Source organism: Mustela nigripes, chromosome 18, assembly GCF_022355385.1.
Source record: "Mustela nigripes isolate SB6536 chromosome 18, MUSNIG.SB6536, whole genome shotgun sequence".
NCBI classification, from domain to species: Eukaryota; Metazoa; Chordata; class Mammalia; order Carnivora; family Mustelidae; genus Mustela; species Mustela nigripes.
This window is the reverse complement of record NC_081574.1, coordinates 15,322,163-15,350,041: the sequence shown is the minus strand read 5'-3', so window position 1 is coordinate 15,350,041 and position 27,879 is coordinate 15,322,163. Positions and strand designations below refer to the sequence as shown.

General features: G+C 38.7%; 2 protein-coding genes across 2 annotated transcripts in view; one reads left to right on the top strand and one right to left on the bottom strand.

Moving 5' to 3' along the window:
- Positions 1-27,879, bottom strand: part of CFAP96 (cilia and flagella associated protein 96) — a 164,503-nt gene that overhangs the window by 63,380 nt on the left and 73,244 nt on the right. The gene's annotated exons all lie outside the window — the stretch shown is intronic.
- The window catches only part of PDLIM3 (PDZ and LIM domain 3), a 30,052-nt gene continuing 12,213 nt past the window's right edge, over positions 10,041-27,879 (top strand). Inside the window, exons 1-3 of the mRNA XM_059384129.1 lie at positions 10,041-10,297; positions 19,343-19,494; positions 21,104-21,188. Of these exons, the coding sequence (XP_059240112.1) occupies positions 10,205-10,297; positions 19,343-19,494; positions 21,104-21,188 (330 nt within the window). The 5' untranslated portion in view covers positions 10,041-10,204. The remainder of the gene's footprint in view (positions 10,298-19,342; positions 19,495-21,103; positions 21,189-27,879) is intronic.

Sequence of the window (27,879 nt, the reverse complement as noted above, 5' to 3'; positions counted from 1 at the left end):
TGCCCAGGAGAGGCCTTTATCTGATGCTCAGCCCACACTGCCTCGGTTCATGTTTCCAGCATACTAATGATTCCCTTGATTGTTATTCGTTAATTCAGTGCAAACAGTGGGAAAACTCGGTGACATTTCAAAGGGGAATACCAAATGAACTTGAGCTGAACCATCACCGTGTCCCTAGGAGTGTGATGATGTGGGAACGAAACAATATAGCCTCCTGCCAACACTGGAGGCAGACACAAAGCATGGAATTCATGTGGCTAATTCCCCAGAAGAGATTTCACAAGGGCCCAAATCCTCCAAAGCATGAAAATCACACGGATTCCTACCAAAGAGGAAGACAGACACAATGCATGGAAGGGCTTGGGAGCCCTGGCTGACTGCCCAGGCCCTTGGATGGGCCGCTTTGCACAGCCAAACCAGCAAGTACAGGCAAATACAGCAACATCAAGGTGAAGCTGGGGGAGAGGAAACTGGATACAATGGACATAATGGCAATTGTCAAGGAAGGTACTCCTGGGAGGACTACTTGGAGGAAAGAATTGACAAGGAAGAGCATGCTTCCCCAACCAGTAGATCTCAAGACCAAAACCTGTTTCTACCCACCAATAATTACTGATCACCTCCTCAGGGCCCAGCACTGGATGGCAGTTGTGGTAGATTCTAAATAGCTTGTGTCCTAGAGGAGCCCATCGTCAGGTTGGCCATGCAAAAATAGCTCCATGGGAACGTGATCCTTGTGAGATGACGTGCCTCTCAAAGTTCCGATCATGCCCTGCTGCTTTGTGTAATCCCAGCACCCGCCACACTGCCAGGTGTTCAGTTAAATTGGAGAATAGCTCAGTTTAAAATTGTGATATATGGACTAGAAAGAAGAATTAAATAAAAACAAACTTCGATGTAGAAGCAGGTGGTCAAGCATGTCTTTCCAGAAAATATGAAAAGGGAGTAGGGCGTGATAGAGAAGAGAGAACATTACAGAAAGGAAGAACAGCACATATATAGTATTTAATTACTTTTTCTAAATGTGTGGTCCATAGACCACCCACAATGGATTTGACCCCAGAAACTGAATTCAAGTATCTCGTTAGTGGAATTCAGAATTTGCATTTCTAATAAGCACTGAGGTTCTTTTAATGATCATCAAAATGCAGAACCACTGGCTAAGGTGATCTCAGATGTAAACAAAGACGTGCTCTTCCTTTAAAGACAGGCAGAAAGGAAGAGAGGTACGAAAGGAAGAGAAGAGAGAAGGAAACAGAAAGAAAAACATTGAAATGAAGGAACTTGAGATGGGAAGGGGAGTCAGAGTCCACTTGGCCAGGCTCTGCAGTGACTGCTGTATGATGAGGAAACCAAATTTGAATACAATCTCTCTCTCAAACACACACACACACACACACACACACACACACACATCACAGGACAAAAGGTCCTCCAAGCCCTTCATCAGCAGAATTGGCCTCTAAGCTGGAGATAAAAAGTGCTGTTGTAGGTTCCCAACCAAGAGAGAGACAGTATTTCTTTTTCACGTTTATTTTTACGTGCGCAATTTAAATTCATAACATCCTTTATTTGTTATGTTTTAACCCAGCTTCTCTTTTTATTGCTCCCATGTATAAAGATGTTTCTCTCATTGTGGTTTTATTTACTTTTTATTATTATTACGTTATGTCAGCCACCATACGGTACAGCATTTCAATCTGGCAGTAGTCTGTAAGGTAGAGAGAATGGGGGAGATTTTTGCCAAGGAGGCAAACTCAGAACACTTAAACCACCATCAAGACATGAAGGTACCGAGGGCTTGAAACACTCAGGCAGCATCTAAATTGAAGACAACTAGATCATCAGTTGGGCTGCTCACATGCCTCAGTTTATGGGAACGCCATCTCCTCTCAGAAGAAAAGGGGTCTGTCCTCTTTAAGACTTAGACCTCCACCTCTTGTGTCAATCCCCAGCGGAGCTTCATCTGCATCCCTCTCCCTCAGTTCTTCCAAATCTTCCCTCTGACTTCAGCAAACATCAGTAAGCTCCCCATTTAAAAAAATAATAAAGTTCTTTCTCTCAGCCTGCATTCCCTGCAAGGACACCCTAGCTCTCTCCTTTCCTTTCATTTACCAATTCCTTGAAAAGATGGTCTATGTTCATACCCTCCTCCTACTTTCTTCAAACCATACATCTGCCTCCGTCTCACCATTTCTGGCCCTCCCCTGAGACCCAGAAAGTCACACTTACCAGATCTAACAGCCCTGACCATAGCTGTGCTTTCCACCACCCTGAGATATTTGCCATCTCTCCTTGAACTTTTTCATGTGTCTTCCATGTCATCTTTAAGCGGTTTCTTTAAATGTTTTATAAGAGGAAAACCCTCTTCTTCTACTCCTGCCCTTGAACTGTTGCTGTTTCTGCTGTGCCTCTAAGTTTAATCATCAATCATCTTAGTGTTGCTTCACACCCCTAGCTTCCTTGGGTGATACCATCCCATATCAGTTAATATACCTGTGTAACAATAATCTGGAAGGTCAGAGGCTTAAAACAACCACTGTAATATGGTTATCACGGAATCTGTGGTCAACAATTTTGAAACTATACAAGTGAGGATGACTCCTCTGTGCTCCACAATGTCCATAACCTGAGCCGGGAGGACTTGGAGGCTGGGGTGATATAAAGTCTAGAATCTTTTTTAAAAATCTGGAATCTTTTAAAAAACTGGAATCTTTTTTAAAAATCTTCTTCTAGGGGTGCCTGGGTGACTCAGTGGATTAAGCCTCTGCCTTCGGCTCGGGTCATGATCTCAGGGTCCTAGGATTGAGCCTTGCATCGGGCTCTCTGCTCAGTGGGAAGCCTGCTTCCCCCTCTCTCTCTGCCTGCCTCTCTGCCTACTTGTGATCTCTCTGTCAAATAAATAAATAAAACCTTTTAAAAAAATTCTTCTAATTTGCGTATAGTTGACACACAATGTTACATTAGTTTCAGATGCACAACATAGTGTTTCAACTTCTTTATCCATTCTGGTAGGCTCTCTACAAGTACAGCTACCATCTGTCCTAATTCATCATTTACAAAATCACTGGCTATATTCCTTATGCCATGCCTTTTATTCCTCTGGCTTATTCATTCCATAACTGGAAGCCTGTATTTACTGCTTTCCTTCGGCTATTTTGTTCTTCCTCCTTCCCTCCAGCCCTCCTGGCAGTCATTACTTTATTTTCTATGTGTGTAGGTCTGATTCCACTTTTTGTTTGTTAACCTATTCATTTGGTTCTTTTAGATTCCACATAGGGAATTCATACAGTGTTCGTCTTACATAATCTGACTTTTTTCACTTAGAATGATATCTTTTAGGTCCGTCCACGTTGGAAATGGCATGATTTCATCCTTGTTTATGGCTGCATAATACTCTGTTGTGTGTATATGCCTGTGGGGTGTATGTGTGTGTGTGTGTGTGTGTGTGTGTGTGTGCCTTGTGGAATATATTTGGAAGCTTCCTTCCTCTTATATTTTTTGGAATAGTTTGAGGAGAATAGGTATTAGCTTTGTGAGTACATCTCATCCTGGATTTTTACTTTTTCGTAGTTTTTGTTTACTGATTCAATTTCATTACTAGTAATTGGTCTGTTCAGATATTCTATTTCTTCCTGGTTCAATTTTGGAAGATTGTGTGTTTCTAGGAATCCATTTTGGAAGAAGGTATCTTTTCTTGTATGGTGTCTAGTCTGGGGCTACCAGTAATAGTAACAACATCTAGGCCTTTCTCACAGCATGGCACCTCAGAGCCTTCACATGGCTGCTGAAGACTTCTGTCTAAATGTTAAAATCAATAAGGCAGCAATTACACCACCTAGCATCGGAGGGCACAATGTTTCTTCCACCATATTTTATTGGAAATATAAGTCAGACATTTACACAAGTTCAAGAGGATAGGATACAAACTCCACTTCTCAAAACGAAGAATGTCAAAAAAGAAAAAAAAAAAAAGTCTGGCACTCACGGCAACAGATTCTGTTATTGGTCCAAAATATTCATCTTCAAACCCGGATCTCTAGACTTTTATACCCAACTGCTCTTATTTATAAATCAAATTGCTTCCTGTACTATTATTACTACTAATAATAGCAAATAAAGAAGTAAAGCTGTCATTATTTGCAGATAACATGATATTACATATAGAAAACCCTAAACACTCCATCATAAAACTGTTATAACTAGTAAGTAAATTTGGTGAAATTACAGGTTACAAAATCAATAAACAAAAATCTGTATTTCTTTATGTTAATAAGGAACTATCAGAAAGAGAAAGTAAAAAATGATCCCATTTAAAATTGCATAAAAAATAACTGGGAATAAATTTAACCAAGGAAGTAAGAGAACTGTGTATTGTGACAGAACAACAGTGACAGAAATGGGAGGAGACACAAATAAATGGAAAGATATTCCAAGCTCATGGATGAGAAGAATCAATACCATTTAAATGCCCATACTACCCAAAACAATCTACAGATTCAATGAAATTCCCATCACAATTCTGATGGTATTTTTCACAACAATAGAACAATCTTTAAATTTGTATGGACCCACAGAAGACCCTGAATAGCCAAATCAGTCTTGAGAAAGGAGAACAAAGCAGGAGGCATCACACTCCTTGATTTCAAACTGTATTACAAAGCTATAGTAATCAAAACAGTATGGTGTTGGCATAAAAACAGACACAGATTACTGGAGCAGAATAGAGAGTCCAGAAATAAACCCATATATATATGGTTAATTAATTTATGACATAGGAACCAATAATATACAATGAGGAAAGGACACTCTCTTCAATAAACGGTGCTGAGAACACCAGGCAGTGACACACAAAAGAAAAAACTGGACTATTACCTTATACCATATAACAAAAAATAACTTGAAATGGATTAAAAACTTGAACATAAGACCTGAAACCATAAAACTCCTAGAAGAAAATATAAGCAGTAAGCTCCTTGACACGGATTGTGGGCAATGATTTTTAATCTGACATCAAAAGCTAAAGCAACAAAAGGAAAAAAAAAAAAAAAAACAAGTGGGACTACATCAAACCAAAAATCTTCTGCATGACGAAGGAAGCCATCCACCAAATGAAAAGGCAAGCTTCTGAATGGGAGAAAATAATGGCAAATGATATATCTGATAAGATGCTAATATCCAAAATATACAAGGAATTCATACAACTCAATAGCAAAAACAGACAAAACCCACAAGCAATCCAATTAAAAGTGGGCAGAAAATCTGACAAGACATTTTTCAAAGAAGACATGTAGATGGTCAACAGCTCCATGAAAAAGATGCTCAATATCAATAATCATCAGGGAAATGCAGCTCAGAGCCACTGTGAAATATCACCTCTCACCATTCAGAACAGTTAGTATCAAAACAGCAAGAAATAAGTGTTGGTGAGAATGCGGAGAAAGGAGAGCTTTGTGTACTGTTGGTGGAATGTAAATTGATACAACTCTTCAGTATGGAAGTGCCTCAGAAAGTTGAAAATAAAACTACCTTATGATCCAGAAACTCCAATTCTGGTATTTATCCGAAGAAAACAGAAACACTAATTTGAAAAGGTGTCTGCCCCCCCCCCACCATATTCAGTGCAGCATTATTTACAATCACCAACTATGCAAACAACCTAAGTGTCCATCAGTGGATGAGAAAAGAAATTGCCATATGTGTGTGTGTACATATATACGTATGTGGAAGATTATTGAGCTATAAAAATAATGAAATCTTACCATTTGTGACAACATGGACCAACCTTAACAGCATTAAGCTAAGTGAAGTAAGTCAGACAGAGAAAGACAAATACCATATGATCTCTCTTATATCTGAAGTCAAAAACAAAACAAAGAAAAACAAAACAAAAAGAAATGAAAACCAACCCTAAGTGATTTCCAGGGGCAGAGAGTAGATGAACTGGGTTGTTTTTTTGTTTTTCGTTTGTTTGTTTTTTTTTTTTCTTAAGTTTAAAAATAATTACATAAAACAAAAACAAGTGTTAGAGATGACTTGTGCCTAAACTTCCCAACAATCGGGACAAAATCAGGACAAAGAGATAAGAGGATAAATGCACAAGTCTCTTCACCCTGGGCTCCAAATAGTGAGGTTGGGGATTTAGCTGAGCAGGACATGCTGTGGATTTCCTACTGCACATGGCTACATCTTGTGACATGATGCACATCATACTTCTATGACATTATATTTGGTTCTCATTATTCACATGAGTTATGGTCTATAAAGCTGCCGCAAACACCAAATTAGCAAATACTGAGCCACTGCTCCTAGGGGAAATACAGGGTTAAGTTCCTATGAGTTTCTGGTCACATTTTCATCAACTGGTCAACACATACACTAGGAAAGACCTAATAACAGTAAATTCTAAATATTCTGTACTTATTAACTCGTGTGAACCTCATAATAACTCCAGGGGACAAATACTATGGTAATCATCATTTTAAAAAGATGTTAAATAATCTGCCCAATATCATGTAGCAAGGATATCATTCAGGCAATGTGGCTCCAAATTTTAGATGTTTAACCAGGATACTAGATAGCAGATATTACACAGTTACTTCAAATTCAGCATTACCAAAACTGTGCTTTAATCTGCCACACCTCCTTAAAATAAAACTATCTTGCTGTACTTATGTATTTCCTCCTTGCTAATAATTCCAACATCCACATAATACCCAAATGAAGAAGTCTGGAAGCCACTCAAATGTCCTAACCCCACTAATTCCCCAGGTGAGATCTGTCCTCAGATTGCGCTGAGAACTGAGCACAATGATTCTCGTATCTGCCCTTTTGTCTCCAGCCCCACTGCCCTAATCGACATCTTCCTCTGTAAGTTTAAACTGGACTTCCTGCTTCCTATCTTTTGCAGCTGTGATTCATCCTCCCAATGTCCAAAATGATGCTTGTAGAATGCAAATCTGATTATTATACATGTTGCTTAAAACTCTTCAAAGACCCCCAGTAGGATAAAACCAAAGGGTCAGTGTAACAGATGACATCCTCTGATATGGTTGGTCTCTGACTACTATGATCCTTGTCTCCTTCCCTACCCAGAATGCTAAGATCTATCCGTACCAACTTTCATTTCTTAATTTTCCATCTGTTTCTTTCCTCCCTGCCACTGCCCATCCTATACAACTTTTTCTACCTTGAATATCCTCCTTCCTTTTCCTCTTTCAATTCCCAGTCATCTGGAGAATTCTTATTAACCCTACAAAACCCAGCTCTAACATCAATTCTTCTGGAAACACTGCTTGACACCTTCCCCAAGAAGTGTTGATTACTTCACTCTTCATCAGTGTATAGAACACTGTCCCAACATTACCCCATAATGTGGTGATGTGGCTATGTCATTGCAAAACACGTTTGCAAATCATTGCAAATCTCCATCTCCCTTGTTTTGTCACTGGCTCCTAGAGGACAGAAAGTGGGCCTTATTCATCATTGCATCCCCGGTGCCTGACATGTCAGAGATGTCCAGTGAAGGCTTGTTGAATGAACAAAAAAATGAATGAATAAAACACAATACATAGTGATATTTGACATACAGAAAATAAAGAAGAGGCAAATTTTTTAGTATCTATTCTACAAACCTGAAACAGTAGTAGAAAAAATGAACAGAAATGAGAAAATTAAAAGGCATGGGTACCAGGAAATTAGCTTGAAGTGAGTAAAGAAAATGATGGGTTTGGGTTTGAACAGGTTGGGTTATATATGTATCAGTAGGTAGTTAGGTAAAACAAGATCAGAAAATTGATGGGAGTTCAAGGTTAAAATTATAGATTTGAGAATTAAACTAAGAGACATGATTTGGTTTTTTACCAAGAGAAAAGTTTTCCAATTATATAAGAGTAGAATGAACAATTTTTACTGACCCTCCTCTAAAAAGAAAATGTTCAAGAACTTTCTAAACATGGTTCAAAACAATAATCACAAAAGTCATATTTAACAGAATCATAAATTGGCTATCGTAATCCCTTCTTTTTTTAGTCGGTCCTTGTGTTTTTATCTCTACTATCATAATTCTTTAAAAGGGGAGATATAAAAAGAAAAAATGGACGGGCCATCCAAAAAGTACTGCTTCTTAGAATACTACCAAAACCAGAGGCAGAAACCTCTGAGAGTGATTAGGGTCGGGCCACTGCTTCTTCCTTATAATGTTCCCTCACAGCTATTCCCACCCCTACTCTGACAATCACTTCTGAACACTTTCTTGCTGACCTCAGGGAACAGTAGGATATAGGAAAACTGTCCATTTCTAGTCCCTGATTTCCGTTCCCTCTGCAAAGCCCAAAGAACACATCAGGTATTATACTGATGTTGTATAGATGCTGCTCATATTTAAATGGCACCAAAATGACATGTAAAAAGGCAGAAAACAAAAAGCATATTATCTGCTGATTATATAAACCAACTCATGAGGTGAGCTATTAAAGATTGATTATTGCAATTACACTATGCCAAATACCTTGCCTGATGTTTTCTTTCCGAATTGACCTGTGTGTGTGTGTGTGTGTGTGTGTGTGTACCACACAGACACAGCCAGTACCCGACCGAGGAAACGTGATTTGCAATGATACAGCCAGCCCAAACAGACAAAGTCAACAAGAATGTATGATGCTTATTTCCCTGTTAACCCAACATAGGCGGGGCACTGGAAAATGCTTTTGAGACCAGAAAACAAGTATCCCCTGGGACTTTTTATATAATTTACAAGTCCAAGACCCCCACTGTTGTGTTTTTAAAGCATTTGTACTTCTCTACCCTCCTCCCTCTCCCCTGCCTGGTGAATCAGAACATCCTGGGGTGCAATGTCAGAAACACTTGATTCCACCCTGAGGCATGGGACTATGAAAAGACCCTCCCCAGACTTTCCTGACCTTTATACCTACACCAGGCAGAGAGCCGTGTCCGTGAACGTGGGTTTGTGATCTCACACAAATTACTCAACTTCTAAGAAACTATTTCCTTACCGTGGGGGAGAAATAGGAATGATAATAGCCTTCTAGTGGACTTGTCACAAGGATGAGGTCAAGTGACACCAGCACTATAGCGCCTGGACCCCAGAGATGCTCAGTGAATGCCTGTCTCTCTGTTTCCTTCAGGCACTTTCATCTGGTCTGGGGGTCCTCTTGGACCACTGTACTCTACTCAGCACCCTCCCTCTGGTTGGAGCGCCCACACAGGACCCTCTCACCTCGTAGGTTTCTGTTACACTCACCTCCCATGGGTCAAAAACTCACTTTAGAGACTGAATTTGAGGGAGGTGACAATTGCTCCAATCAAAATTACACAACATTTTGAATATAGTGATGCATGGTTTTCTCATGTGTACTTTTAGATCGCTCATTGGATTGAGTATGTTTGTATGACATTTTCACTTTTACATGGCTTTGTTTTTAAAAAAATAAATTTTGAGTCTATTTGTATATGTATTAATGTATATTATATCTACCTATATAAATATATGCGACTGTGGGTACTTAATTGCAGAAACGCTTAGCAATTATTGCTTCTGTGCCAGGCACTGTGCCAAAGTAGCTCATGGAATTCTCCAGGCCACCCTACCAGAGAAGTACAATTAGTATTCCCGTTTTACAGATGAAGAAACTGAGACTTAAGGACATCAGGTAATTTCACCTGGGTCACACAGCTAATAAGCGCACTCAAAATTGCTAAATAACTCACTGCATTTATGAAGCTTTTCTTTTAACTGGAAGCATAGAAGCTGTGGTTTCACTACTTTTAACTTTGAATGGAGCGCGCTGCTGAGCTCCCAGCACAAGATAAACAGGAGGACAGGTGTCACTTTAAGAGACTCCTGGAGGCTGTAACCCGAAGCCTCCTCCAGGCCCGCGGAAAGGTCTGGGAGGCTGCACCCAGCCGGTGCTGGTCTGTAAACTCCCGTGGGTCTGGCGCGTCTCTTTCTTCCAAAGTTGGAGCTCTCCTTGGTGGGAGGGGGTGGGGAGAAGGGTAGGCCAGTGACGTCACTCAGGAGCGAGGATAAAGCTCCCGGGCCGCAATCTGGGCGAGGGCACTCTCTGGGCAGCGCAGTGTCTGTGCCGCTGGGAGACCCTTGCGGTGGGCAGGGCCACCCCTCGCTGTGCCCCAGTCGGTCCCCAGAAGCCAAGGCGCTCCGGCTGGAGGCCGCGCCGAAAGCACTATGCCCCAGAACGTGGTCCTCCCGGGCCCTGCGCCCTGGGGCTTCAGACTCTCAGGGGGCATAGACTTCAACCAGCCTTTGGTCATCACCAGGGTAGGTGTTTTCCGTTCTTTCGCTGCAGGTGGGGGGCTGGCGTGCGACGGGTCTCCCTGGATTGCAGAGTGGCTGGCTAGTGAGGCCCGGGTGCGCTGGTGGCGGGGGGTGGTCCTCCCCTTCGGGCCCACAGTTCGAGGGGCGGCAGCAACTTGGCAAACTGCAGCTGGGGGGATGCAGAGCAACTTACAGGATTTGGAAAGTCGGCTGCAATGGTCTCTGGCTGCATCCTCTCCGTCCCCAGCAACTTTCCAGGAGAGGTGAACTGACAGCCTGATTCTCCTGGGCTTACAGGAGGCTGGACAGCGAGGGCTGGGGCGGGGCCGGGGGTGGGGGTGTTCTGCCCTCCAACCCCCCCTCCACACCCCCGTTTCCTTTCAGGAACAAAAGAAATGAGGTCCCAGAAAGAAAGGAGAAATGACTGACAGTGGCGGTTGCTCCTCGGAGCTAGACGCACACCTGAGCGCTTTTCTCCTATGGATGAGAACTTCAGCGCAGTGCTGATCCCAGGGCACAATCTGGGTGGGCCAAGTTGGAAGCGCTCGTATCAGCCCAGACAGGGAAAATATTACTAATGTGTTTTCCTAGGTTTCCAGGCATTTTGAAAAAATATTTTCCAAAGCTGGGAGTTTGGCCTAGGAATCATCACCTATAACTCAAACTACAAAGAAAACGTGCCAGATAGTTTACTTTACCTGATAGAAAGTCACCAGTCAGCGGAAAAACTCTGAAAAATAGTACTTTACTATCAGAGTCAACTTTCCCTTACTTAATATTCCCTAGAGTATTGTCTAATTAGAAAAAAAGAGAAGAAGAAAAAGGACATTTGGGGATTTCTGTCCTGTCAGTAAATTTCTAGTTGGTCTAGTTGATTTTTTTTTTTCTAAATCAAGTGTTTGTCTTAATAGAAAGTTATTGTTATTTCAGTTATCAATAAAACAATCTAAAAGCATAAACTTCCAGAATATTATACTTTTCTTATGTTTTTTTTTCCTTACTGCTTATATTGTATTTTATAAATGTATGCTTTATAATCTGGTTTACTCATATAGATTTTTGAACAAGGTAATACCTTTTAAATTCTGTTCAACTCATATATCTAGGAGATTTGGGCACCAGTGTCTTTTTGAAATATCTCAAAACATGTACTGTACATACACATACCATGGAACATTTCAAGCTTTGTTTTGCATTTTTCAAAAACATATAAACACATCTGACATGTGTTTTTGTATGAGACATGAAAAGCTAACATACCCCCAGAATGTTCCTAAGTAAATTAAGCAGAAAATGGTTCAGTGATCTGAGCCAAGCAACGAATGCCTTTTATGGATTTACCAACCAAAACAGTTTCCATTATCTCTACTAAGAAATATTTTTAAAGTTTCTGAAGTATAGTTTTCATTTGTTTAGATTAAAGGAAAATGAGCTTTTGAAGCTCATTACAAAGGATAAAGGATAAATCATAGGCTAAATCAAACAAAGGATAAATCATACTTATAGTAAATTCTAAAAAAAAAAATTGTTACCAAAACCTTTTTTAAGTGATTTATAAAAGAAATGTCTTGCTATTAATATGTAACATCTCAATATGATTAATCCTAGGTTTGAAATATTGAATTGTTGACATTATAAACAATGTTTATTTTAAAGCAGTACTTATATATTGTGTTGGACCACAGGAGCTATTTTGGCAAATTTATTTGATATGACAATTATTATTTGGGAAGCCAATTCATATTTGAATGTCTAATTCATTACTAATTTATATCCCTCATTTTGACATGGTTCAATAATAATGCCTGACTATAAGTGCTGATTTCATTTGACTATGCCTTTTCTCTTCAATTAATTTAACTCAAGAATAGCAGATAAAATTCAGCTATTTTGTATTCCAAGAGTCCTCCAAACCACGCACATAACAGAGTCGTGTTGAATGAATGAAAGCATATTCTCTCGAATTTTTTTGCCTTAGTGAACACCTAACTGAGAATGTCTCCACTGAAATTATAAGAACAGTTAAAATCACTTACAAAAAGTTTAACTAAAAGACCTTACACAAAGCTAATTATCAATGTTGTAATTAAATAGTAAAATTCCATTTTATAGTTGTTGTATATATTAAAAGGCAGTGAATAAGATTGTCTGTGTATTATTGTACTCCTTTGCTTGCCATGAATGTCTCATAGAACCTTTATATGGACTAACTCCCTTAAACCTCACAGTAATTCTGTAAGACGAGCAGTAATAATACCTCTTTTTGTGGATGAGAGAATGAGGCTTCAAGAATTTCACTAACCTGCTGATGGTCACAAGTGGTGGGACAGAATTTGACACTAGTTCTACTTGCCTCCAAAGCCTGCATTCTGAAGTCCACATGTGTAAGACAAAAAGCAAACAAACAAAATCTGTTTATTGTACAGATCTTTCCAAATACATGTGTTGTGCCATCCACTTCATCATCCTCTGGTCCTACTGATTCTATATCTTTAGGATCTACCACTTCTCTTTGTTCCTATAACTGTCCCTATTCAAGCTTTCATGACTTCGTGCCTAGCTCTGTCTCCCCTCTCCAGTTCACTCTGCATATTTCTCACCAGCCATCTTTGGGAAATGCTAGGTGGCATCTATCCTGCCCATTCTTAAAATTCCTTCAACAGCAACACCAACTAAAGGGAATAAAATGTGTGACCTCTGAGCAGTGTCATGGCCTTCATCCTCTTCCCAACTCATGTTTCCAACTTTGTTTCCTCCCTCTCTCTTCCCTCTCTCTCCCTTTCTTCTTGATGACAGTCGTGTCACTATCCCAGCCGATTTACAATTTCTCCATCTGTCTACACCCACTACCGTTTTTCTAGAAATTTCTCCTCCCCACCCAACCCCACTGTCCTCTGCCTAGGAAACTCAATCAAGTATCACTCCCTAGCCTTCTTCTCATAATAAGCATTTTACCATTTGTTACCATAACTCTTGCCCTACAACCTCTCCTTACATCATGCCTTGTACCACAGATGTTTGAGTACATCTGTATCCCACAAATTGCATGCTCCCTAAGGGCAGGAACTTTCAAATTTAGGGGATGGTTAGTGCTGTGCATCATCTATCTGACAGAAATATAGACACAATATGAATGGTTGATTAACTTGTTCACTTCTTATATAGCTATTATTATCATAATAGGTATAGATTATATCCTCAAAGATATTCCACAATAAAAAAAGAGAATTGCTTTATTGTTCATTGATCTATTTTAGTTAAGCTCTTAAGTATGCAAAGAATTGAGAAACGAATGCCTGAACTTAATACCACAAAAATTCCTATAAATGAGATACATTCTTCAAGCCAAACAATTTTTGTCTTCCTGCAAGCTATCACTTTCCCTCCCTGCCTCACACTTCGCAAATACAAGTGCTCCTAGACAGTGGGCCTCTACTCCACCAGAGCTGGGTGAGGGATTTACAAATGTAACTCTCTCCAGCGATCGAAATTACAGTTCACAAAATTAGGACAAAGTGTCCTAATAAGTGTCCGAAGTGTCCATCATAGAAATAATTTACAATCTAATTAATCAACCAGGTGAATCCGTATCATAAGAGACACCAGAAGTAAGGTAAACCAATCACCAGACATTCTAAAAAAAAAAAAAAAAAAAAAAATTCAGCAATGGGTTGTGATACACACATTTGGTAGAAAAACAGTTTTGTAGGCAATAGGTATGTGACACATTGTGCAATAGAAATTTGAGTTGTGGATGTGGAAAGGTTGTTCCTGCAAACATCATATATAACTGGTCTCCGCATTTCACAGAATAAATCTGAGGTTCACATCGCTAAGTAAGCAGCTTTTCTTTTTCTGCCACGAAGATTCTAAGAAGTCTTTCTTTTTTAAGTGTTTGGACCACCCAGAAGGTGGATCTACCATCACAGCCAAGTTACAGATGGTTTGTTTTCACAAATGGTCCAATTTGGAATCAAGTGCAAGTTTCTTTTGTGTATATGATGTAAGATTATTACATACATCTGATGCTGGTATGTCCTTTCTCACTCAGTGCCTCTTCTCCCCCACTACTTCTTTCCTCATTCCTTTTCAGTGCACACTTAGGGCCAAGATCATTGTAACTGGAAACACTCTATGGGCTTGGGTACCAATGTAGAAAATGTTACTGTATTCTCAAGTTTTGCAGGCTTGAACATAGAAAAGTACATGACTTTAATATAAATTATATTTGAAATTCAAGCTTTTTTTAGAAAGAAGTATTTACACTGAATGCAATCCTTCAGCAAGATTCAAGTGTAGTAAGAAAGTTGATGGGAAAATCTATTTAATTTTATTATCCCAAAGATATGTCTGCATGGATATGCTGGTTCATATGTTCATAACTCTCCTACATCCCACAAATATCTATTAAGTGAAGGCACTGTGGGGGATACAATTATAACTTAACAGGTTTCTACTCCCTGAGATGCTCAAATATGAGAAGAGAGGGACATACTTGTACCTAAACTACCAATACACAATGTGTCCAGGACTCCATGAGAAAAGCACAGCCAAAGAGATAGGAGGGGTCAGGACAGAGATTCCCTGCCTCAGTGGCGTGGAAGACAGTGGAAGATCTCGAGCTGCAGAGTTAGCCCTATGAGGAATTGCAGATTTTTACTGCATCTAGGCCCTAAGAAAGTTTCTTATACTCTGAGAACATTCATTTTCTCATCTTAAAAGAGAGTCTTGAGAATTCCATGAGATAGTAGTTCTCAGGAATACAGTGTCAATAATAATAACAATACCGCCACGGTTCTTGATGCTGGCTGCACGTTAGAGTCACCCAGAAAACATATGAAACTACCGATGCTCAGGTGCTACTTGCAGAGGTTCTGAAGTAACCCATATGAGGTATGGCCCTAGAAATGCAGATTAGAGCCAGGCTCTAGAAGGCTTTAGATGTAAGGTGGAGTTTACTTGTAGACAACAGAGGACAACTCAACATTGGGCTTTCTCCCTATTTCAATCCATGCCCTACAACATAGCCCTTCAGTGTATACTTGTCTTGTCCATAACTATTTCACTTTTATTCTTAACATAAATGTCTCACCAGGGTGTCTGGATGGCTCCCAGCCAGCTCTTGATTTCAGCTCAGGTCATGATCTCAGGGTTGTGAGATGGAGCCCCACATAAGGCTCCACCATCAGCAGGGGGTCTGCTTGAGATTCTGGTCTCTCCCTCTCCCTCTTGCCCTCCCCTGGCTCTCTCTTTCAAAACAATCAATTAATCGATTAATCTTAAAAAAGAAGTCTCACCAGGGCCATATCTTGTGCTTCCCTCATGTTTCCCATGGTAAATAGAATATTATAGATGCTTTATCTGTGATTTAGTTTTTTATTTTTCCAAATGGACCCAAATGATAGGTTGATGTGAATAACACAAATTGCCTAGTTCCTCTGCTAGAGCTTATGATCTGTGATTCCAGGCATCTGGAGTAGAGTGGGAGTCTTTATGTCCAGCAAGGACACCCACATGATTTCTCCAATTAGACAAATTTGAAAACATGTGCTAAGTGATATGGCAGTACCATTTTCAATGATATGTGAGACTCCAAGGAGCCTGATAATAAATAATCAATTGAAAAACTCTTTGCCTCACTGTAGCTCTCTCTTCTGATTTAGGGAAAAATGTTAATAACAAACTATGAACAATAACATAAACTGATTACATAATATAGTAACAATATAATGTAAATAATAATGGGAAATAACATATCTTTACGTCTAAACAGATAGTTTAACTTACTAAAACCAGACCAATTTAGTGGTCATTTTCTTATCAATAGACTAGCCGAACTTAAGAACCAGAGGTAAAGGGACCATATGTTCTCCTTCTCCCTCATCCCTCTCTCTCCATCCTTTTTTTTTTCCCCTTATCCACTACCCCCTTAGAGATCTAAGGACATCAGTCACTAGGTTGAACACAAAGTCAGAAGTGGGTTCTGGCATCACCATCAACCACCTTTTTTTTTTTTTTTAAAGATTTTATTTATTTGAGACAGAGAGAGAACATAAGGAGAAGCAAACTCCCTGCCAAGCAGAGAGCCCGACTTGGGGCTCAATCCCAGGACCCCAGAACCACACCGGAGCCGAAAGCAGACACTTAACCAACTTAGACACTCAGGCTCCCCCAACCACCTTTTTATTTGACTTCTGAAACCATTGCTGACATAGCCAAACTGCTGTTCCCATGTTCATATGGAGCCAGAGGTTACTTGCACATTTACCCTCCTTTGAAAAAATAGTTTTCTTTGTCCAGGTTGTCTTAAAGTTGTTGCAGTGGTCAAAGTTATTAGGAAGAGCTTCACAAATATGATATTTGGAATAAATATAAGATAGTGTTAATACTTATATATTCATATGCTTAATGAAACTTAGTAATGTTCAGAATTGAAGTTCAACATACACCAGATGTCTCAGTTTAAAACTCATAGACAGACACACACACAACCCTACCTTCCATTGATCCCAACCAGAGCTAAAAAAATGATGTTAGGCTTTTCTAAATCAAGATTGAGCATTATATAACAAATCTATTTAAGGTTATTAGAAAACCTAGGTTAAAAGAAAACACATTGAGCCATTCTTTCCCATTTTTTAACTCAAAGAATAGACTTCTGGTCTCTGATGTTCAAAAATAGATGGTACTGATTTTGACAAACTATAGCTACAGAAAATTAAAAGTTTACGATTATTTTTATCCCTGCAAGTCACACTGGGGATGGAAACTTTTATTCTCCTAACAGTTCTGGGCTTTCCATTTTCCAAATGGAAAACAGCTATGAAATGTCTCCCAAAGGCTGGGAAATAATAATCTCCATTGTCTTCATCAAGCTTCTACCAACTGTTCTTATTGGAAAATAATCACGATCACTACAGTGAGATGATCACAGAAATGAAGTGAGTGCAATAAACATTTTAGCGATGAGACTGAAGGTCTCAGACACATGATAATTTATGACCTTTGCAATTTTATTCATTTAGATGAATCTTGGCTATCCCTTAGAGCCACGAAGTTAAATAGAATCGATAACTAGATTAATTAAGTAAATAGAGAAAAAAATGAATGAATGAATGATCCTCAAGTAAAATATTAGGAACAATCTTATTCCTGGAGCAGTTGGAGGTTTAAGTCAAGTTCTGTACATTCTTCTGCTCTGAACAGTAGGAACTTGCAAATGCAACAATGATGGGTTGACATTAATACCTATAATCTTTGGGTATATAGGTAATCCTTTGGGTAATAGTTATATAGGGACTAGCTCTTTTCGTTTCATGAGATCTACTTTAAATAACCCTTTCATTCATTTTCAATTATCCATTAATTCCAAATACTGGAACATATACCATGACACATTAGAAATATACATAATATTATACATATCCTCAAGAACTTCTAGTCAAGTTGAGAAAACAAATAATGCACAATAAACAAACACTAAAGTACAACTTGTCTTCAGGAAGAAAATGAATAAAATATAATGGTGGAGAATGATGGAAGGTGTCTGGAGAAGCTGCTTCAGATGTTTGGGGAAGTCTCTTTGAGAATGTGACATTTAAGCCTAGACCTAAAGGATTAGGAGGAACAACTGGGTGATGAGTGGGGGAAACATTTCAGGCAAAAATAATAGTGCATGTAAAACCCTGAAGAGGGTACACACTTGGTCTATTTGAGGAACTGAAAGGAATCTGGAATAACTACAGCACAGTGGGTGGAGGGGAGCAGGAATGGTGTAAGATGATGTTAGAGAAGTAGGTGGGTAAGACCAGGTAAGGACTATTAGGCAGTTGTAAATAATTAGGATTTACAAAAAAAAAAAAAAAAATAGGAGTAGGAATAGCAATCAAAAACTGAATACTCAGTGTAGTAATTAATAATTTCAAATTTGGTATCTTTTAAACATTTAATAACCATATGTTTCCCGGATCCTTAAGTATTCGTTTCATCTCCCCACACACCACCCACAAGAAATAAAGAAAGAAAGAAAAAGAAAGAAAGAAAGAAAGCAAGCAGGAAAATGAAGTTCATGTGGGTTCCTTTCAGACAACATAAAAATGGATCTTGTTTTTTTACCTAGTTTGGCAATCTTTGTTAAAACACAGAGTATGATGTGGTTATACCACTTATATTTAATGTAATTTCTGATTAGGTTTAATGAAAATCTACCATCTTGTTAGTTGCTTTTTATTTGTTCAATTTGTTTTTCATTCATGGAGAAGACACTGTGCCTGAATACAAACTTCTTTGGTGTCTGCAGTCCTCAGGAGTTCTAGACACTCAGTGTTAACTGATAGCTCATCATTTTAGCTGAATTCTCTATGACCAAAATGGTGCCCCCATCTTCCTCTGTGCTCTGACACAAGTTTTACAATTTGCTTACATCTTGACTTTCCTTGGAGGCACCTGTCTTTCCTTAGATTCCAGGTTTCGTTGGTTGCCCTGCAGCTTCAGCTCTCTGAATAGTTCAAGAAAAGTTATAATTTTGTATCTTATGTGGTATCTTCTACCTACTACAAGAGTGATTCTCTTTCTGGTTTTCTACATCCTAGATGCCCCTTCATGTGAATTCTAAAGATCATTACTTATAAGGATGCTACAGTAGCTTCAATTCAAATATAAAAGGTCCCTAAATGTGGTAAAGTTGTACTCCCAAATAGGGAGTTATGGATTTAAAAAACCCTAAAGAATAAATTATTTTATTTAAAACAAAGAAAATAAGATCAAACAGGTATTTAGGAAGATGCTTTAGATGAGAGTAAAAGATGTCATGATAGATGAAGCATAAGTAAGAAAGAAGTGAAGTGTTAGTAAGAAACAAAATTATTTAGCATGGTGGAAAGATAGAGCTAACACAGTTGATCATTGAAGAGTTATTTCAAGTTAGATTTAAAATTCCCTGCCCACTGAAACTTTTAAAATGTTACCAAGCTGAAATATAAATGTCAGGCACAAAACTCAAGATATTGCAGAATGTTGGTTTTTAAATGATGCCATGATTTCTTTCAGATTACTCCAGGAAGCAAGGCGGCAGCTGCCAACCTGTGTCCTGGAGATGTCATCTTGGCTATTGATGGCTTTGGTACAGAGTCCATGACTCATGCTGATGCGCAGGACAGGATTAAAGCAGCAGCACACCAGCTGTGTCTCAAAATTGACAGGTACTTTTTTAATTAATGGTGTTAAAATGTGATCTGTTTTGCAGAAGATCCTGAACCAGAACTAAAAATGATTTCATCCTCCCTGTAAGAAAGAGTTTCACAGGACCCAGAATTCTGAATTTTGACCAGCTTTTTTTTTAAGTATATCAGCGACTTTATTCTGTTCTTCACAGTCTAGTCACTGTTAAAAAACTATTTCTGAAAAGAATTTTCTGGAAGGTCAGAATAAGGGAAGAGTGTAAAAGAATTCTTTTTCTTGTGAATTGACTATGAAAATAGAACCACGAAAGGTACTGGCCACAGAAACCCTGCACAGAACAGCTACTTGTATTGCTGTTCTGAATGTGGTAGAGAATGGAATAGAATTTAAAGATTCTCCTAAAAGAATCTCTTGACTTGCAAAAATTTGAGCATATTGAAAACTGGTTGCTAATACTGTTTATGCCATTGGCTGTTTTGTACAGAATTCAACCCAGAAGAATCTGACAAAATGTAAAGAGTGCACATGAAGTGAGAATATTAGAAATGAGACATTAATAACAAATTTAAGAAACTGACCCTGATCTTTGGCCATCATAGGCCTGATCTGAAGTTGAATTGTGAAAATAATGTTTTGTTATAGTGGTTATTAGTGTGTGTTTATCCTGTTGCTATTTTATTCCCTACTTTCCCTGCCGTGGTTCAGAAGGCCCAATCAGCCCATCTACCATTTCAGGGGTGAAATTGACTCTTTCCCTATTTATTTATAACTAGTGTTCCTGCCAAGCACACAGTCTCTTAGGAGCACATGGTCCCAAAGAGATACATGAGAAGGACATGAGATTGGATAAAGCTCATTTCCTTCATGCCAACAGCAAATTCCCGTGGCATACCATTCACTGTCTCCTATGGTGGCGTGGGTAGGATGGAAGGGAAGTAGAGGAAACCTAGGGAGTTTGCCCTGTGGTCATCTGCCTCTAGAATCTTCCTCTCCTGTACTGTTCCTTGCAGGTACAGCAGACTTACTCTCTCTAGAAACTGTACGATGTCTTTGCCTTAGTCAGTTCGGGCTCCTACAATAAACATACCATAAACTGGGTGACTAAAACAAAAATTTATTTTTCACAGTTCTGGAGGCTGGAAGTCTGAGACCAGGATGCAGCATAATCAGGTTCCTAATTACTTCCTCACATGACATTTCTTGGCGTGTGGACACAGAGACCGAGATCTCGGGTCTCTTCCTCTTTATATAAGGACATTAATCCTATTATGACAGCTCTACCCTAATGACGTAATCTAATCCTAATTACCTCCCAGAGACCTCACCTCCAAATACCATCACATTGCGGGGTAGGGTTGCAACATAAGAACTTGGTTGGTGGGGGTGGGCGGGGGGACACACACTTCAGTCTATGGTAGTCTTCCATGCAATTTTTATCCACTCAAGTTTCCCCAAAAGTAAAAAAACTAATTAGATGAAAGAATACAGAATAATGAGCAAGGAGTATTCCTTTTGTTTAAATCATCAAGGCTCAATAGTATTTTCATACACAATAATGAGAGATTAAAGTATGCTAAAACCGGAAATAATGTTAGAATTTGGAGTTTACAAAATTTCTTTTATTCACAGGACAGAAACTCGCTTATGGTCTCCACAGGTGTCTGAAGATGGGAAGGCTCATCCTTTCAAAATCAACTTAGAATCAGAACCACAGGTATGAGTTGTAGAGTAAATGATATTCATGTTTTATTTCCTTTTAAATGATGTGGATGCCTTCCAAGAGGAATAAATGACAAATACAAAAAACTGGAATAAGCCACATGATGGAACGATTGTCTGTCTTTACCCTGTGAGATTAATTTATATTATTCATGTCTTTTTATATCAAGAGAAAAGAGAAGTGTCCCTAGGCAAGTGCCTTGTTAAAAGACAAACATGTTCTCAGGACAAATTTGGCTCTATCTACGTACAGTCCAGTTATTTTTTCATTCTTTATGAGGGACTTCTGCCAAATGACTATGACCTAATCCAAGAAGTTTAACATATTAAAACAAAGCAAAACGAAAATAATGTCTACCATTTGAAACAGGTGTCTCCAATCTAATAATTATTGTAAACTTCAATTCTTTGAGGTCTTCGTCCAGATCTTATTTTACATCCTTTTTTAATTCTCAGTTCTAGTGTTCTATAATTAAGTTTACGCTACAAAAAGGGTTTTGCATTATGTAATCACGGTGATATTCTGCCCATGTAGTAAAATTACAAAAGATAGAGGATTTTCCCTTGAGGCAATTCTAATGAGCTAAATTAATCTAATAATCTGAAGCTTATCTGATGATGTCTACTTTCAAAAAGCTCAAAAAAAAAAAAAAATCCCTGTAATGAAAGCAACCCCCAGTTGTGCTGTGTGGGAAAATGTAATTAAGACAAGGATTTTAGAACCTCTCCTTCGCCAGATGTTTCCCAAGTTTAGATATATAAACTAGGCATCCCTTTTTAAACAAGTATTCATACTAAGTGTATTATATTTCAAATATTCCCAAACTATAATTTTCCCATGTGTCTGTGGAAAATGCATGAAAACGTATTTGCAACTTGTGCTTCAGCAGCATTTCCCTTTCCAGGATCACCAACGCCTGAATTTGTGCTTCCAGTTTTCTACTTTCTCCATGAATTTACCTCCACTTTCTCCTTGATAAAATACACTTAGAGTACCACGTAACTGTATCTCATAGGGCTTCTCAAAGAATTAAATAAAATAGCATAGAAAAAGACCTTGGCACATCGAATTGCTCCTAGAGACATTCAGTGTAGTGGGAGCTCTTGGTAATACCTGCCCCCTCCTACCAGGCTGTGATGCGCAGGTCTCTGACCTTTCCTGACAGTGAGATGGGGGGCTGCCCATGTGATAGGACTTTCTGGAGACCAGGAATGCTTTCCACATTACTATGAGAAGGGTCATTAAAAATTGCTTTGGATTAAAACTTTATTTTCAATTCAAATACAATCCCCCCAGGAGAAGAAACATCCTGAATAGCTTAACCTTTAGACAGCGTGAGTTTATTAGATCCTTGTCCTAGACTTTTGACTAAAGGAAAGGAAGAGCCTGAGCCTGAAAATCACTAAGAGCAGAGGAGAAGAAAACGGGCCCTCTAGGGAGTGAACAGGTTATGGACTATCTGTGCAGGCGGGAACTGCTGGTCTCTTCTCTTTAAGTGGGGAGTCTCCCAGCATGGCACACAGCAAGCGCTCAATTAAACAGCTGATGAATGAAAAGAACAGAGGCTCTACTGATAAACTGCATTTTCTAACACTGCCCAGGACCACACCTGGGAACCAGTTCTCAGAATGGTGCTCAGCTGCCACCAGCCCCCACTGTTGTATGGAAAGAGTGGTCGTGCAGGTTGAATGGGAGTTAGGTCAGGTGAGAGCCCAGCTCTTCAGGAAGAGTGAGGGAAAGATGAAATAGACAAGACTGATAATAACTGTGGCGAATGGGTCTGAATGCTGATGGTGGCTTACCCCCTGGCATCTGAGGTGGATTGGTGAATAATAATAATACCTCCAATCAACATTATCTTTTTTTTTTTAAGATTTTATTTATTTTATTTGACAGATCACAAGTAGGCAGAGAGGCAGGCAGAGAGAGAGGGGAGGAAGCAGGCTCCCTGCTGAGCAGAGAGCCCAATGCAGGGGCTCGATCCCAGAACCCTGGGATCACGACCTGAGCCGAAGGCAGAGGCTTTAACCCACTGAGCTGTCCAGGCGCCCCAACATTATCTTTGATAGAAGAAAAAATTGGAAGAAGAAAAAGCAAAGCTCTCCAGGCAGAGCTGTCACTTGGAGATTGTCCTTTACAGTAATGCCCAAGCCCACAGCTTCCTCCCAGCTTCACTGAGTCATCAGATAGAGGCAACCCGTGAGAGAAAGAGATCATGTGGTGTTTTAAGAAACAATGGAAAGAAGTGAAAGCTTAAGGCTTGTACATATGCATTCACTGACCACCCAATCTCTTATTATCACCAGGATAAAACGGATAAAATTCTGAAATTCCTTTCCATATATATATAGTACACATCCAAAATTATACTGCACCCTTTTGCAAATTAGTCATTCATTCATTTGTTCATTCAAAATTTCTCCTAATTTTTAAAATCCAGTTTCACCAATATGAGACGCTAAGGCATGGGGTCAATGAGACAGATCTGACCAAATTTTATTTGACAGACCAAAGTACCAGATCCCCAAGGATCCCTGGCCATGTCGCAGTGTCTGGCATGTGGGTGACTTACCAAGTATTTATTACTCACGGCTGAGCTTAGACCAAGATGGGAGCCTGTGTTTTGTTAATATCTCTCCAGAACTGGAGTTTAAGGGCAATTGTCTGACTTTCGTTCTAGTAGAAGCCCCTTTTATAAGTCTATAAGTACTAACTTATGACCATGATTGTCCCAAGAACTGGATTTTTAAAAATAGACCCAATTTTAAGTACTCTGGCCTCTCATCCATCATGTATTAGTCCACATGCCCTACCTTATGGGGTAGGGCACTATGGACATGTATGATAGTACAAATGGGGAAAAAATAAAGGATGAGATAGGTTTGAAAAAAAAATGGTGAAGATTGGGTTAAAGGCTCCAGAAGCCAGTCTGATGGAGCCTTTGAACATTCCTTTAGTTTGAGTCATGACTAATTCTTACTGGCACCTCCTCCAAGAGGCCAGTATTTGAATGTCTCCGAGATAAGAACCATTTCAATTCTTCCCCTAATGGGCCAAAGGATTCCCGTCCTTAGGATCCTCAGGCCAGATTTCTGCATGATGAGTTCACCTAACTTGGCACTTCAGATCGGACATTCCCTACAAGCATAGTTAAACCCTTGCTAGCCGAAATGCCAAAGCATAAACTTAACAAAATGCCATGTTAAAAAAAAAAAAAAAAATACAAGCAGTGAATTTAACTTGGAGCATGAGAGCAGAAAAGAGCTAAACTGAGGTTATATTTGTCTTATTTTATCTTTTTAGTTAACACAAGCCATGCAAAAAGAGGTGTTGCAAAGGAGGTCTTCCTCCACCCCCACTCCCACCCCAAAAATGGACACTCTGCAAATAAAGCAACTTTCTGGACAACAAAGATGTGTCCATCTGAGAAACACATGCCATTACTACATCAAGCTTTCAGATCCTACTGTAGATAAAGAGAAAGGGCCATTGAGCAATACAGTTATTTGAGTTCTTGTTTCTCAACCCGAGTGAAACTGTAACTGTAAGCTTTGTGACTTTTGCTACTATATATATAATTATATAATATATATTATATAATACTCTTTCATTTAAAAAATAATACATATCCTTTGGAGAAAAAAAAAACACATTATATCCTACCATCCAACCCCAGCCACAAATAACAACATGTTAGTGTATTTCTTTCCAGTCTTTTCCCTATGCTTAGATTTAGGCTTTGGAGACTTTTTTTTACATAGTTATAGTAATAATTGGCAAGAAATTTTAATACCTAGGTTTTTTTTTTCATTTGTCCATCTTTTTATTAAATAAATTTTGTTTTTATCAGTTTAGACTTGGATTTTTAGCTTAAATAGAAGCTTAGAAAGTATTCTTCGCCTTTGAATAAATGTTACTTGTTTATTTATAGGAAGTTATATATGTACATATAAAAAGTTATTCCCAGGGATTGAATAAATGCCTTCTATACAATCCCGAACATGGCCTATGAGCAGACACATGCATTTTCCTATGCAAAGCATTCTTGCTCTAGGCTAAAGGTACGTTTTTAGAGCTCGGGGTCCTTCTCCAATCTGGCATTCTCAAATAAAACATTACCCTCCTCTTTGTTTAATGTTAGTTGAACGACTCGAAATTATAACATAGCTATCCCATATAGGAAAGATGCTTTTCAGAAACAAATATCATTCTTTCCTAAAAGAGAAGATAGCTGTGCCTATTTCCATAAAAAGACTGCATCCTTGCCACAGAAGATTGATGATAAAGATATATAGAAATAATACACAAACTCAAGTGAGATACAGGTTAAAGTTATTTATATTTTCAAAAAGATATCTTTATCCTATAATTTGTTGATAACTGGAAGGTGAACTACACAAAACAAGGTTTTGTAAACCCCATTCCCCCCAAACTTTTCTCCTGTTATATATGGGGAATACTTGAAACAGATTGCTGGGGGCAGGTGGGGAGGATTTATAAGGGTGACTTTATTTTTCATTTGAGGTAGGGGTGGTGATTATTCATAAATTCCAAACATGATAAGATACCATCACTCAGTGTGGCTTGGTCAAGTATATGATTGCTTGATACAGTTTGTATACCTTATTATCCCACCACTGTTTTTTTTTTTTTAATAAATAAATATATGCACATTATCAAACATGTTGTTCTGTTGGAGCTGGTAATTGCGTCAGTTCTTGAACTGAATCTCTATCTCTGGACAACTTCTTCCAGTAAGAAGTTGAAAAAGTGGTCGTGTCTTTGAATGCTGTCATTGGTGAGGTCATTCTAAGGGCTTGGGAGATGGTAGTCAAGACCTACATTCTCCCTGATCTCACCAAATCTCTACCCAGTTACCTAGCTCTGACTCTGGCAGCTCGAGTATTTTATGAATTCAGAATGTTATTCCTTAATATAAGGAATATAATTCAAGGAATGACATTTTAAAATACCATTGAAAATGCACTAATTAAGGGTAGTAAGTACTTCTTGAATTCCTAAGAGATGAGAGTCACTTGGATGCTGTTGTCTGGGAAAAATAAACACAAGAGCTGGACTACATTGACTGGTATATAATTTTTTTTACTGGTATTTTCTGAGACGACTGATTTTCCTGAAAAAGTAAAATGGAATTAAAGTGGAATAGCAAACTTCTCATTGCTTTTGTCTCTTGATTCTGTTTGACCATCAACAATGATGTAAGATTTGGATAGAATGTTGCCTCTCCGTGCCATACTTAAATGTTTACCTTTGATGTATACACTTCATTGTGCTTTTTTTGGAATGACTAGCAGCCCATAAACTAATGCTTTGCAAAGCCTAAATACAAATGTTTGAAGGCTCTCTTAGAAACACTTCCTTTTATGATATTTTATGATTATATGCAAAAAATAGAAGGGTTTTTTTTTTAAATTTTGACAAATTACACATTTGCAACTTTTGCAATATAAAACCAAAACTGAAAATAACAAAGAAAAAGCTTGGAGCTCATTAACTCATATGCTGCTTTTTGGAAGCACTACTAGAGATTATTAGTGCATAAATATTTCCAGAGAAGTTGCCTCATTTATAGGACAGTCATCATCCATATTTATTTTTCATTTTAAGACAAAGAAGTAATAAGGCAGAGACATTTTCCCCACAAAACCACTATACATTAACTAATTTTTATATATTTAATTCTATTTACAGAAATCTTTAAGGCATACTTAAAAGAAAAAAAATTTAATTCCATAAAGCTTGAGTCCTTCAGTTCTGCCCGACTGACTCATTTAATTAGCCTGAGAAATTTAAAACACACCGAAACTAAATGAGGCAATTAGCCTCCTGTCTTCTTTTATATCGAAAGGAGGAACAAAGGCTTAAATCATGGCCACTGTCATTACTTAACAATTATTTCCAGTTCACTTTTTTTTTATGCTATAATAATGGCTAATCAGAATGGTTAATCACAAAAAGACAATCAAAGTTCATTATTAAATCAGCCAAAACAATCAGATGGTACCCCTGTATCAATGTTTGACTACACAACTTTTCACAGGTTGTGGGATTCAGCATTACTCTAAAGCCACATTTGGTTGTTTTGGTCATTCTGCTACCTAATAGCAGCAGCCATACTGCCACCCAACCAACTCAGAGGCAGTGAGCCACTCTTCTGGAGGTAAAAATAATAAATCAGTAAGACATTAGTCAATCCAACCACACTATAGGATCACAGGCTATTGTATTCAACTCAGACCTTTCAAATTCAAGAGCTGCTATACTGTGCTGTCCAAGGTTGATGAGAGAAAAAGCTGCTGCTCTCTATCACCTCACAGATTTTCAAGTACCATGAGATTTGGGGCAGCTGGAGTCAAAGACTCCACTAGTATTCAAAGCTGCACCTCACTTGTCTGTTATAATTTTCAAGTGAACTCTGCCAATAGACCTGGATGGGGGAACAGGGGGCATCTGTGATGACTCCCTGCTCAGAACCAGAACTAAGCATTTCGGAGCATGGGTCCCTCCAGAAGTTGTTGGTGTTCTCACGCACAAGAATCTCCCTGAAAACTCTGGTTCCACCCCCTAAGAAAGGAAGAGGGTGTCTTTTCCAAATAGAAAAGGACCGTCTCATCATCTATTCATTTATAATGACAAGGGGAGAAAAAATAAATGATATGAGCAA